This window comes from Oncorhynchus nerka, linkage group LG22 (assembly GCF_034236695.1).
Source record: "Oncorhynchus nerka isolate Pitt River linkage group LG22, Oner_Uvic_2.0, whole genome shotgun sequence".
NCBI classification, from domain to species: Eukaryota; Metazoa; Chordata; class Actinopteri; order Salmoniformes; family Salmonidae; genus Oncorhynchus; species Oncorhynchus nerka.
Genome location: NC_088417.1, coordinates 93,419,673 through 93,433,826, shown reverse-complemented (window position 1 = coordinate 93,433,826; position 14,154 = coordinate 93,419,673). Strand labels below are relative to the sequence as shown.

The window sequence follows — 14,154 nt, the reverse complement described above, 5'->3', positions numbered from 1 at the left end:
CACCTAGTATCTAGCTAGTACACTGTACCCCAGCACCTAGTATCTAGCTAGTACACTGTACCCCAGCACCTAGTATCTAGCTAGTACACTGTACCCCAGCACCTAGTGTATCTAGCTAGTACACTGTACCCCAGCACCTAGTGTATCTAGCTAGTACACTGTACCCCAGCACCTAGTACACTGTACCTAGTGTACCTAGCTAGTACACAGTACTCCAGCACCTAGTGTACCTAGCTAGTACACTGTACCCCAGCACCTAGTGTACCTAGCTAGTACACTGTACCCCAGCACCTAGTGTACCCAGCTAGTACACTGTACCCCAGCACCTAGTATCTAGCTAGTACACTGTACCCCAGCACCTAGTATCTAGCTAGTACACTGTACCCCAGCACCTAGTATCTAGCTAGTACACTGTACCCCAGCACCTAGTATCTAGCTAGTACACTGTACCCCAGCACCTAGTATCTAGCTAGTACACTGTACCCCAGCACCTAGTGTATCTAGCTAGTACACTGTACCCCAGCACCTAGTGTATCTAGCTAGTACACTGTACCCCAGCACCTAGTGTACCTAGCTAGTACACTGTACCCCAGCACCTAGTGTACCTAGCTAGTACACTGTACCCCAGCACCTAGTACACTGTACCTAGTGTACCTAGCTAGTACACAGTACTCCAGCACCTAGTGTACCTAGCTAGTACACTGTACCCCAGCACCTAGTGTACCTAGCTAGTACACTGTACCCCAGCACCTAGTGTACCCAGCTAGTACACTGTACCCCAGCACCTAGTATCTAGCTAGTACACTGTACCCCAGCACCTAGTATCTAGCTAGTACACTGTACCCCAGCACCTAGTATCTAGCTAGTACACTGTACCCCAGCACCTAGTATCTAGCTAGTACACTGTACCCCAGCACCTAGTATCTAGCTAGTACACTGTACCCCAGCACCTAGTGTATCTAGCTAGTACACTGTACCCCAGCACCTAGTGTATCTAGCTAGTACACTGTACCCCAGCACCTAGTGTACCTAGCTAGTACACTGTACCCCAGCACCTAGTGTACCTAGCTAGTACACTGTACCCCAGCACCTAGTATCTAGCTAGTACACTGTACCCCAGCACCTAGTATCTAGCTAGTACACTGTACCCCAGCACCTAGTGTATCTAGCTAGTACACTGTACCCCAGCACCTAGTGTATCTAGCTAGTACACTGTACCCCAGCACCTAGTACCTAGTACCTAGTGTACCTAGCTAGTACACTGTACCAGCACCTAGTGTACCTAGCTAGTACACTGTACCCCAGCACCTAGTGTACCTAGCTAGTACACTGTACCCCAGCACCTAGTGTACCTAGCTAGTACACTGTACCCCAGCACCTAGTGTACCTAGCTAGTACACTGTACCCCAGCACCTAGTATCTAGCTAGTACACTGTACCCCAGCACCTAGTATCTAGCTAGTACACTGTACCCCAGCACCTAGTATCTAGCTAGTACACTGTACCCCAGCACCTAGTATCTAGCTAGTACACTGTACCCCAGCACCTAGTGTATCTAGCTAGTACACTGTACCCCAGCACCTAGTGTATCTAGCTAGTACACTGTACCCCAGCACCTAGTGTATCTAGCTAGTACACTGTACCTAGTGTACCTAGCTAGTACACAGTACTCCAGCACCTAGTGTACCTAGCTAGTACACTGTACCCCAGCACCTAGTGTACCTAGCTAGTACACTGTACCCTAGTGTACCAGCACCTAGTGTACCTAGCTAGTACACTGTACCCCAGCACCCTAGTGTACCTAGCTAGTATCACTGTACACTGTACCCCAGCACCTAGTATCTAGCTAGTACACTGTACCCCAGCACCTAGTATCTAGCTAGTACACTGTACCCCAGCACCTAGTATCTAGCTAGTACACTGTACCCCAGCACCTAGTGTATCTAGCTAGTACACTGTACCCCAGCACCTAGTGTATCTAGCTAGTACACTGTACCCCAGCACCTAGTACACTGTACCTAGTGTACCTAGCTAGTACACAGTACTCCAGCACCTAGTGTACCTAGCTAGTACACTGTACCCCAGCACCTAGTGTACCTAGCTAGTACACTGTACCCCAGCACCTAGTGTACCCAGCTAGTACACTGTACCCCAGCACCTAGTATCTAGCTAGTACACTGTACCCCAGCACCTAGTATCTAGCTAGTACACTGTACCCCAGCACCTAGTATCTAGCTAGTACACTGTACCCCAGCACCTAGTGTATCTAGCTAGTACACTGTACCCCAGCACCTAGTGTATCTAGCTAGTACACTGTACCCCAGCACCTAGTGTATCTAGCTAGTACACTGTACCTAGTGTACCTAGCTAGTACACAGTACTCCAGCACCTAGTGTACCTAGCTAGTACACTGTACCCCAGCACCTAGTGTACCTAGCTAGTACACTGTACCCCAGCACCTAGTGTACCTAGCTAGTACACTGTACCCCAGCACCTAGTGTACCTAGCTAGTACACTGTACCCCAGCACCTAGTGTACCTAGCTAGTACACTGTACCCCAGCACCTAGTGTACCTAGCTAGTACTCCAGCACCTAGTGTACCTAGCTTTTACACATTCATGCTGCTTTGTGTGTTTACGCACAGTATACGTCAAGCACTTAGGTCCCCTCAGGCCAAGATGGTCTCCGCTGAGTTCAGAGGTCGGTAGTAGTGTTGTAGAATGCAACTACATTAACCATAGACGCTTTGTAATTATAGACGGATAGACTCTGTTTAAATTGACATTATTCTTTGTTGACTGAGGTGAGTGAATGAAATTCAAAGGGCTTTATTGGCATGGGAAACATATATGTTTACATTGTCAAAGCAAATTAAATTGATAATAAACCAAAAGTGAAAAATGAACAGTAAATATTTCACTTACAAAAGTTCAAAAGGAATAGAGATGTTTCAAATTTCACATTGTCTAAATACAGTGTTTTATAACGATGTGCAAATATTTCTCTGTTTCTCGCTCTCTCTCTCTCTCTCTCTCTCTCCCTCTACAGGTCTGGGCATGGTAACCCCAGTGAATGACCTGCGTGGATCTGACTCGATCTCCTATGAGAAGGGAGAGAAGCTGCTCCGCTGTAAGCTAGCCGCCTTCTACCGCCTGACAGACCTCTTCGGCTGGTCCCAGCTCATCTACAACCACTTAACCGTAAGACAGCCTTCTAATGTTCTTCTCTAGTGGCTGTATCCACTGCGATGTTATTAAAACAGACTCCTAGCCAGTATGAAACACCAGAAGAAATATGTAGGACAGGATCTTGTTTATTTTACTGCAGTACATTGTAGCGCTTTTGCCCATTTAACCTGCAGAATATCTTTTCAGAAAGCTCAGCAGGAAAATGTACAGTTGTCTTGGTTGGTCAAATTAGTTGAGTAAGCATTATATTGTTGATGAAACATCAAAAGAATGTGAAAAATATGAACAACTGCATTCTAGTGTATGTGAGCCATTTGGTGTAATTCCCTAGGTTTGTTTGTTTGTTGTTTGTTTGGTTTGTTTGTTACTTGTTAAGACCACCATCTGCACTCATGTCTTCCAGGTACGGGTGAATTCAGATCAGGAGAGGTTCCTGATTGTCCCTTTTGGGCTTCTGTACAGTGAAGTCTCCGCCTCCAGTCTGGTAAGATTCTCCCCCAGTGTCTCACTCTTAACAGCTGCCTGCATAATGTGTGACAACGCTGTGAACTAATAGAATATGTTCATTTTATGTTATGCGTTTCAAGTAGTGATTAAATAAGCGATTGTCATTCAGCCTCTATCATCCAAACACAGAGGTTGTCCAACTTGTAATTTTACCTGCAAATCAATTGTTAAAATGCCAGTATTTTTTTTTAGACATCTGTGACATTTGTGTTCTGTGACAAAACTGCACATTTTAGTGGCCTTTTGATGTCCCCAGCACAAGGTGCACCTGTGTAATGACCATGCTGTTTAATCAGCTTCTTGATATGCCACGCCTGTCAGGATAATCTTGGCAAAGGAGAAATGCGCACTAACAGGAATATAAACAAATGTATGCCAAAAATGTTAGAGAAATAAGCTTTTTGTGCGTATGGAACATTTTTGGGATATTTTATTTCAGCTCATGAAACATGGGACCAAAACTTTAACTATACTGAACAAACATATTAATGCAACATGTACTCTACCGTACTAACCTGTGTTAGTGACAGAGTGAAATGACCGAGTGAAAAGAAGGGTGCCTGTACAGAATAAAGTTATTCTCTTCATAACCGTTGATCATTTTAAGTATGGTGGTGGCTGCATTATGTTATGGGTATGCTTGTCATCGGCAAACACTAGGGAGCATAAAAATAAACGGAATAAAGCTAAGCACAGGCAAAATCCTAGAGGAAAACCTGGTTGTCTGTTTTCCAACAGTCACTGCGAGGAAATCTATGGCAAAAATTTAAAATGGCTGTCAAGCAATGATCGACAACTAACTTGACAGAGCTTTAAGAATTTAAGAACAATGTGCAAATTTTGTACTGCACAATCTAGGTGTGCAAATCTCTTAGACTTAACGAGAAAGCCTCGCAGCTGTAATCACTGCCAAAGGTGCTTCTGCAAAGTATTGACTCAGGGGTGTGAATACTTGTGCAAATGTGATATTTCTGTATAAAAACATGTTTGCACTTTGTCTTTATGGGGTATTGGAACATTTTTGAATTCAAGCTGAAACACAACAAAATGTGGATTAAGTCGAGAGCTATGATTACTTCATGAAGGCAACTGTACATGCTGAGTCACTGGTCCTTCAAGGCCGAAGCTGCCGTCAACTCTTCGCCCTCTGCCTGTATCATCTGTTTAGACTGTTAATTTCACTGACGCTGAGTTCGTGTTGTCTTGCCAATTTCTACTGTAAATCTGGCAAGACGGCACAAACCGATCTGGGACTCAGGCTAGCATCGCATTGACTTTCTGCTGCCTGTCTGGTCCTATCCAAGGTATATGTTATTTGTTTAGATTAGTTTATTTGAGCAATAATACCTGAGAAGTTGCGTGTGACAACTCCTGACATGGGCTGTTCTGAGGCCTGAGGTGAAGCCAAGGGATACAGCCCTTTGAGGGAGTTGTCACACGAAACTACCTGTGTTCGATGGCATTATTAATTGTCTAAAACAGTTGACCAAATATTAATAATGAGTACATTTTTGCATTCTGAAGTTGCTACCCAAGCGAGTTGGTTGTTTTTTTTCTCATGTTTTGACCCAGTTATTCATTTGAATCATTCTATTCATTCCACGTTGCTATGCTAAACAAATAATTGGCTTGTAGCTAGCTAGCAGAGATTCAATGATTAAAAAGACATGAACTTCAATAAATAATAAAATCCAATAGGCCTACATAGGCAACAAGTATTTTGGTTGGCGCGTCCGAGCTAGCTAGTTTCACGTTCATTCTTGGGCTAGCTAGTCTACTGACACTGGAGTGATCTTATGTGTTAAATGATACATTGTTGCACAGGTCATAGTGGCAGACGGGCAGATTTATACAACCCCCAACTGTTGCAAAATTAATAGTAGCATGGAAAAGTAATGTATAGATGCTGAGTGAGATTAAGTTGATTCATTTCCTGCCTGGGCTGCGGGATAGTGGAATTATCACATGAACCTTTCTAGGGCAGGCGTTCCGCTAGCGGAACCCCTCGACAACATTCCGCTGAAAAGGCAACGCGCGAAAAATATTTTTTTGAAATATGTAACTTTCACACATTAACAAGTCCAATACAGCAAGTGAAAAACTTCTTGTCTACCCATCGTGTCCGATTTTCAAAAAGGCTTTACAGCGAAAGCACAACATATGATTATGTTAGGTCAGAGCCAAGTCAAAAAAACACACCCATTTTCCAGCCAAAGATAGGAGTCACAAAAAGCGGAAATATAGATAAAATTAATCAATAACCTTTGATGATCTTCATCAGATGACACTCATAGGACATCATGTTACACAATACATGTATGTTTTGTTCGATAATGTGCATATTTATATCCAAAAATCTCAGTTTACATTGGTGCGTTACGTGCAGTAATGTTTAGATTCCAAAACATCAGGTGATTTTGCAGAAATACTCATAATAAACATTGATAAAAGATCTGTTATTGACAGAATTAAAGATAGACTTCTCCTTAATGCAACCGCTGTGTCAGATTTCAGGACAACTTTACGGAAAAAGCATAATCTGAGTACAGCGCTCAGAGCCCAATCCAGCCAAAGAAATAGCCACCATGTTGGAGTCAACAGAAGTTAGAAATAACATTATAAATATTCACTTACCTTTGATGATCTTCATCAGAATGTACTCCCATGAATCCCAGTTCAACAATAAATGACTGATTTGTTCCATAAAGTCCATCATTTATGTCCAAATAGCCACTTGTTGTTAGGGTGTTCAGCCCAGTAATCCATCTTCATGAGGCGCGAGCACTACGTCCAGACGAAAACTCGGAAAGTTCCGTTACAGGTCGTAGAAACAAGTCAAACGATGTAAGAAATCAATCTTTAGCATGGTTTTGAGATAAATCATCAATAAGGTTCCAACCGGAGAATTCCATTGTCTGTAGAAAAGCACTGGAACGAGAGCTAACCCTGCCGGGAGCGTGCGTCACCTGCCTGAGACACTCTGCCAGACCCATGACTCATTCAGCTCCCATTCCCCCCTCCTTTATAGCAGAAGCCTGAAACAAGTTTCTAAAGACGGTTGACATCTAGTGGAAGCCTTAGGAAGTGCAACTTGACCCCATAGACACTGTGTATTCGGTAGGCCAAGCTTTGAAAAACTACAAACCTCAGATTTCCCACTTCCTGGTTGGATTTTTCTCAGGTTTTCACCTGCCATATGAGTTCTGTTATATTCACAGACATCATTCAAACAGTTTTAGAAACTTCTGAGTGTTTTCTATCTAATACTACTAATAATATGCAATTATCATCTGGGACAGAGTAGGAGGCAGTTCACTCTGGGCACGCTATTCATCCAAAAGTGAAAATGCTGCCCCCTATCCCAAAAAGGTTAACAGGTTGTGGTATTTTGTGGGGGGAGTTGTACCACAAATCCCACATACTGTATCAACCAATCAGCATTGAGGAACCAAACAACCTGTTTTTTATAATAATTGTTCACTTTTTTGATCATTTTATAGCATCACTGTGGGCTTTCATAAGGCATGGACTCACTGTTGCCTGTCTGGTCCCATCCCATTGAGCTACATTGTAATGTGTCTGATCATTTAAACTCTGTCACATCCTAGGTTAAGATTAATACACAAGGGGAGATAGTGGACCGAGGGAGCACCAACCTGGGGGTCAACCAGGCTGGCTTCACTCTCCACTCCGCCATCTACACAGCTCGGCCAGACATCAAGTGCATCGTACACGTTCACACACCGGCTGGAGCTGCAGTAAGTTTCCAGCGATTCTAGCAACAGTTGTGGAAACAACCAGAGCAGCTCAGTACATCAGTAGTGTGAAAAGGGTATATACTGGTCACATTGTCATGCTCTTCTTAGTGATATGAGTTTTGGTAAAACTTGGGTCTTGAAATATAAGTGTCACTAGTCTCTTCCCATGAATTTGGCAGGAAACATGAGTAACAGTTGTCAACTACCCGATCTGTGGTGGTGAATAACTGCAGTCTGTCTGTGTTTCAGGTGTCGGCCATGAAGTGCGGCCTGCTGCCCATCTCTCCAGAGGCCCTGACCCTGGGGGAGGTGGCCTACCATGACTACCACGGCATCCTCATAGACGAGGAGGAGAACGTCCTCATACAGAAAAACCTGGGCCCAACCAGCAAGGTATCGGAGGGAGAGAGTGTGTCACACTCTAGTCCTTCCCCTTGGCCCTAACCCTCTTGTGAGAGAGAGAGTGTCACACTCTAGTCCTTCCCCTTGGCCCTAACCCTCTTGTGAGAGAGAGAGTGTCACACTCTAGTCCTTCCCCTTGGCCCTAACCCTCTTGTGAGAGAGAGAGTGTCACACTCTAGTCCTTCCCCTTGGCCCTAACCCTCTTGTGAGAGAGAGAGTGTCAAACTCGAATCCTTCCCCTTGGCCCGAACTCTCTCTAGTGCAGGGCCCTCCAACACTGTTCCTGGAGAGCTACCCTCTGCTAGATTAAGGTGGGAGTGAAAACCTACACGACAGTAGCTCTCCAGGAACAGTGGCGGGCCCTGATATAGTGTTCACAGATCCAAAATGTCTGGATCGGTATAAGCAGTGGAATGGCCTTTTATATATCTACAAGCTCTCAGGTTTAATGCCGAGGGGGATGGGAGTGAATTGGGACAAGCTACAAGCGAGTGTAGGTATACTGAGCACCTGTGTTTTGTATTTGTCCCCCAGGTCCTGATCCTGAGAAACCATGGTCTGGTGTCTGTTGGGGAGACTGTGGAGGAAGCCTTCTACTATATCCACAACCTGGTCACTGCATGTGAGATCCAGGTAGGACACTGCTTTCAGCTCCTACTTGGATTTCTGTGAGAATCTGTTCCAGGGCAGCTGCTCTGCTCCTATGCTGCTCTGCTCTGCTCCTATGCTGCTCTGCTCCTATGCTGCTCTGCTCCTATGCTGCTCTGCTGCTCCTATGCTGCTCTGCTGCTCCTATGCTGCTCTGCTCCTATGCTGCTCTGCTGCTCCTATGCTGCTCTGCTCCTATGCTGCTCTGCTCCTATGCTGCTCATATGCTGCTCCTATGCTGCTCCTATGCTGCTCTGCTGCTCTGCTCCTATGCTGCTCTGCTCCTATGCTGCTCTGCTCCTATGCTCCTATGCTGCTCTGCTCCTATGCTGCTCCTATGCTGCTCTGCTGCTCTGCTCCTATGCTGCTCTGCTCCTATGCTGCTCCTATGCTGCTCTGCTCCTATGCTGCTCTGCTTGCTCCTATGCTGCTCTGCTCCTATGCTGCTCCTATGCTGCTCTGCTGCTATGCTGCTCTGCTCCTATGCTGCTCTGCTCTGCTCCTATGCTGCTCTGCTGCTCCTATGCTGCTCTGCTGCTCCTATGCTGCTCTGCTCCTATGCTGCTCTGCTCCTATGCTGCTCTGCTGCTCCTATGCTGCTCCTATGCTGCTCTGCTCCTATGCTGCTCCTATGCTGCTCCTATGCTGCTCTGCTCCTATGCTGCTCCTATGCTGCTCTGCTCCTATGCTGCTCTGCTCCTATGCTGCTCCTATGCTGCTCTGCTCCTATGCTGCTCTGCTGCTCTGCTCCTATGCTGCTCCTATGCTGCTCCTATGCTGCTCTGCTCCTATGCTGCTCCTATGCTGCTCTGCTCCTATGCTGCTCTGCTCCTATGCTGCTCCTATGCTGCTCTGCTCCTATGCTGCTCTGCTCCTATGCTGCTGTGCTGCTCTGCTCCTATGCTGCTCTGCTCCTATGCTGCTCTGCTGCTCTGCTCCTATGCTGCTCTGCTGCTCTGCTCCTATGCTGCTCTGCTCTGCTCCTATGCTGCTCTGCTCCTATGCTGCTCTGCTCCTATGCTGCTCTGCTGCTCCTATGCTGCTCTGCTCCTATGCTGCTCCTATGCTGCTCTGCTGCTCCTATGCTGCTCTGCTGCTCCTATGCTGCTCTGCTGCTCCTATGCTGCGCTGCTCCTATGCTGCTCTGCTCCTATGCTGCTCTGCTGCTCTGCTCCTATGCTGCTCTGCTCCTATGCTGCTCTGCTCCTATGCTGCTCTGCTCCTATGCTGCTCTGCTCCTATGCTGCTCTGCTCCTATGCTGCTCTGCTCCTATGCTGCTCTGCTCCTATGCTGCTCTGCTCCTATGCTGCTCTGCTCATATGCTGCTCTGCTCCTATGCTGCTCTGCTCATATGCTGCTCTGCTCCTATGCTGCTCTGCTCCTATGCTGCTCTGCTCATATGCTGCTCTGCTCCTATGCTGCTCTGCTCCTATGCTGCTCTGCTCATATGCTGCTCTGCTCCTATGCTGCTCTGCTCCTATGCTGCTCTGCTCCTATGCTGCTCTGCTCCTATGCTGCTCTGCTCCTATGCTGCTCTGCTCTGCTCCTATGCTGCTCTGCTCCTATGCTGCTCTGCTCCTATGCTGCTCTGCTCCTATGCTGCTCTGCTCCTATGCTGCTCTGCTCCTATGCTGCTCTGCTCCTATGCTGCTCTGCTCCTATGCTGCTCTGCTCCTATGCTGCTCTGCTCCTATGCTGCTCTGCTCCTATGCTGCTCTGCTCCTATGCTGCTCTGCTCCTATGCTGCTCTGCTCCTATGCTGCTCTGCTCCTATGCTGCTCTGCTCCTATGCTGCTCTGCTCCTATGCTGCTCTGCTCCTATGCTGCTCTGCTCTATGCTGCTCTGCTCCTATGCTGCTCTGCTGCTCCTATGCTGCTCTGCTGCTCCTATGCTGCGCTGCTCCTATGCTGCTCTGCTCCTATGCTGCTCTGCTGCTCTGCTCCTATGCTGCTCTGCTCCTATGCTGCTCTGCTCCTATGCTGCTCTGCTCCTATGCTGCTCTGCTCTGCTCCTATGCTGCTCTGCTCCTATGCTGCTCTGCTCCTATGCTGCTCTGCTCTGCTCCTATGCTGCTCTGCTCCTATGCTGCTCTGCTCTGCTCCTATGCTGCTCTGCTCTGCTCCTATGCTGCTCTGCTCCTATGCTGCTCTGCTCTGCTCCTATGCTGCTCTGCTCCTATGCTGCTCTGCTCCTATGCTGCTCTGCTCTGCTCCTATGCTGCTCTGCTCCTATGCTGCTCTGCTCCTATGCTGCTCTGCTCATATGCTGCTCTGCTCTGCTCCTATGCTGCTCTGCTCCTATGCTGCTCTGCTCCTATGCTGCTCTGCTCCTATGCTGCTCTGCTCCTATGCTGCTCTGCTCCTATGCTGCTCTGCTCCTATGCTGCTCTGCTCCTATGCTGCTCTGCTGCTATGCTGCTCTGCTCCTATGCTGCTCTGCTGCTCCTATGCTGCTCTGCTGCTCCTATGCTGCGCTGCTCCTATGCTGCTCTGCTCCTATGCTGCTCTGCTGCTCTGCTCCTATGCTGCTCTGCTCCTATGCTGCTCTGCTCCTATGCTGCTCTGCTCCTATGCTGCTCTGCTCCTATGCTGCTCTGCTCCTATGCTGCTCTGTCCTATGCTGCTCTGCTGCTATGCTGCTCTGCTGCTATGCTGCTCTGCTTCTATGCTGCTCTGCTCCTATGCTGCTCTGCTGCTCTGCTCCTATGCTGCTCTGTCCTATGCTGCTCTGCTCCTATGCTGCTCTGCTCCTATGCTGCTCTGCTCCTATGCTGCTCTGCTTATGCTGCTCTGCTCCTATGCTGCTCTGCTGCTCCTATGCTGCTCTGCTGCTCCTATGCTGCGCTGCTCCTATGCTGCTCTGCTCCTATGCTGCTCTGCTGCTCTGCTCCTATGCTGCTCTGCTCCTATGCTGCTCTGCTCCTATGCTGCTCTGCTCCTATGCTGCTCTGCTCCTATGCTGCTCTGCTCCTATGCTGCTCTGCTCCTATGCTGCTCTGCTGCTATGCTGCTCTGCTGCTATGCTGCTCTGCTCCTATGCTGCTCTGCTCCTATGCTGCTCTGCTGCTCTGCTCCTATGCTGCTCTGCTCCTATGCTGCTCTGCTCCTATGCTGCTCTGCTCCTATGCTGCTCTGCTGCTATGCTGCTCTGCTCCTATGCTGCTCTGCTGCTCCTATGCTGCTCTGCTGCTCCTATGCTGCTCTGCTCCTATGCTGCTCTGCTGCTCTGCTCCTATGCTGCTCTGCTCCTATGCTGCTCTGCTCCTATGCTGCTCTGCTCCTATGCTGCTCTGCTCCTATGCTGCTCTGCTCCTATGCTGCTCTGCTGCTCTGCTCCTATGCTGCTCTGCTCCTATGCTGCTCTGCTCCTATGCTGCTCTGCTCCTATGCTGCTCTGCTCTGCTCCTATGCTGCTCTGCTCCTATGCTGCTCTGCTCTGCTCCTATGCTGCTCTGCTCCTATGCTGCTCTGCTCCTATGCTGCTCTGCTCCTATGCTGCTCTGCTCCTATGCTGCTCTGCTCCTATGCTGCTCTGCTCCTATGCTGCTCTGCTCCTATGCTGCTCTGCTCCTATGCTGCTCTGCTCTGCTCCTATGCTGCAGTCTGTCCTATGCTGCTCTGCTCCTATGCTGCTCTGCTCTGCTGCTCCTCCTATGCTGCTGCTCTGCTCCTATGCTGCTCTGCTCCTATGCTGCTCTGTTCTATGCTGCTCTGCTCCATGCTGCTCTGCTCCTATGCTGCTCTGCTCCTATGCTGCTCTGTGCTCTGCTGCTCCTATGCTGCTCTGCTCTCTGCTGCTGCTCTGTTCCTATGCTGCTCTGCTCCTATGCTGCTCTCTGCTCCTATGCTGCTCTGCTTATGCTGCTCTCTGCTCTGCTCCTATGCTGCTCTGCTCTATGCTGCTCTGCTCCTATGCTGCTCTGCTCCTATGCTGCTCTGCTCCTATGCTGCTCTGCTCCTATGCTGCTCTGCTCTGCTCCTATGCTGCTCTGCTCCTATGCTGCTCTGCTCCTATGCTGCTCTGCTCCTATGCTGCTCTGCTCCTATGCTGCTCTGCTCCTATGCTGCTCTGCTCCTATGCTGCTCTGCTCCTATGCTGCTCTGTTCTGCTCCTATGCTGCTCTGCTCCTATGCTGCTCTGCTCCTATGCTGCTCTGCTCCTATGCTGCTCTGCTCCTATGCTGCTCTGCTCCTATGCTGCTCTGCTCTGCTCCTATGCTGCTCTGCTCCTATGCTGCTCTGCTCCTATGCTGCTCTGCTCCTATGCTGCTCTGCTCCTATGCTGCTCTGCTCCTATGCTGCTCTGCTCCTATGCTGCTCTGCTCCTATGCTGCTCTGCTCTGCTCCTATGCTGCTCTGCTCCTATGCTGCTCTGCTCCTATGCTGCTCTGCTCCTATGCTGCTCTGCTCCTATGCTGCTCTGCTCCTATGCTGCTCTGCTCCTATGCTGCTCTGCTCCTATGCTGCTCTGCTCCTATGCTGCTCTGCTCCTATGCTGCTCTGCTCCTATGCTGCTCTGCTCCTATGCTGCTCTGCTCCTATGCTGCTCTGCTCCTATGCTGCTCTGCTCCTATGCTGCTCTCTCTATGCTGCTCTGCTCTGCTATGCTGCTCTGCTCCTATGCTGCTCTGCTCTGCTCTGTTATTCCTATGCTGCTCTGCTCCTATGCTGCTCTGCTCCTATGCTGCTCTGCTCCTATGCTGCTCTGCTCCTATGCTGCTCTGCTCCTATGCTGCTCTGCTGCTATGCTGCTCTGCTCCTATGCTGCTCTGCTCTATGCTGCTCTGCTCTATGCTGCTCTGCTCCTATGCTGCTCTGCTGCCCTATGCTCCTGCTCTGCTCCTATGCTGCTCTGCTCCTATGCTGCTCTGCTCCTATGCTGCTCTCTATGCTCTGCTCCTATGCTGCTCTGCTCCTATGCTGCTCTGCTCCTATGCTGCTCTGCTCCTATGCTGCTCTGCTCTATGCTGCTCTGCTCCTATGCTGCTCTGCTCCTATGCTGCTCTGCTCCTATGCTGCTCTGCTCCTATGCTGCTCTGCTCCTATGCTGCTCTGCTCCTATGCTGCTCTGCTCCTATGCTATGCTCTGCTCCTATGCTGCTCTGCTCCTATGCTGCTCTGCTCTATGCTGCCTGCTCCTATGCTGCTCTGCTCCTATGCTGCTCTGCTCCTATGCTGCTCTGTCCTATGCTGCTCTGCTCCTATGCTGCTCTGCTCCTATGCTGCTCTGCTCCTATGCTGCTCTGCTCCTATGCTGCTCTGCTGCTCTATGCTGCTCTGCTCCTATGCTGCTCTGCTCCTATGCTGCTCTGCTCCTATGCTGCTCTGCTCCTATGCTGCTCTGCTCTATGCTGCTGCTCCTATGCTGCTCTATGCTGCTCTGCTCCTATGCTGCCTATGCATGCTGCTCTGCTCCTATGCTGCTCTGCCCTATGCTGCTCTGCTCCTATGCTATGCTGCTCTGCTCCTATGCTGCTCTGCTCCTATGCTGCTCTGCTCCTATGCTGCTCTGCTCTATGCTGCTCTCCTATGCTGCTCTGCTCCTATGCTGCTCTGCTATGCTGCTCATGCTGCTCTGCTCCTATGCTGCTCTGCTATGCTGCTCTGTCTGCTCTGCTCCTATGCTGCTCTGCTCCTATGCTGCTCTGCTC

The 14,154-nt window shown here is 49.0% G+C and overlaps 1 protein-coding gene across 12 annotated transcripts in view; it reads left to right on the top strand.

The window, feature by feature from the left end:
• LOC115106011 (alpha-adducin-like) overlaps positions 1-14,154 on the top strand; it is a 66,888-nt gene that overhangs the window by 31,980 nt on the left and 20,754 nt on the right. For all 12 annotated transcript variants that reach the window (XM_029628582.2, XM_029628581.2, XM_029628579.2 and 9 more), the window contains exons 4-8: positions 3,048-3,199; positions 3,591-3,671; positions 7,303-7,452; positions 7,702-7,845; positions 8,389-8,487. In XM_029628582.2, the coding sequence (XP_029484442.1) occupies positions 3,048-3,199; positions 3,591-3,671; positions 7,303-7,452; positions 7,702-7,845; positions 8,389-8,487 (626 nt within the window). The remainder of the gene's footprint in view (positions 1-3,047; positions 3,200-3,590; positions 3,672-7,302; positions 7,453-7,701; positions 7,846-8,388; positions 8,488-14,154) is intronic.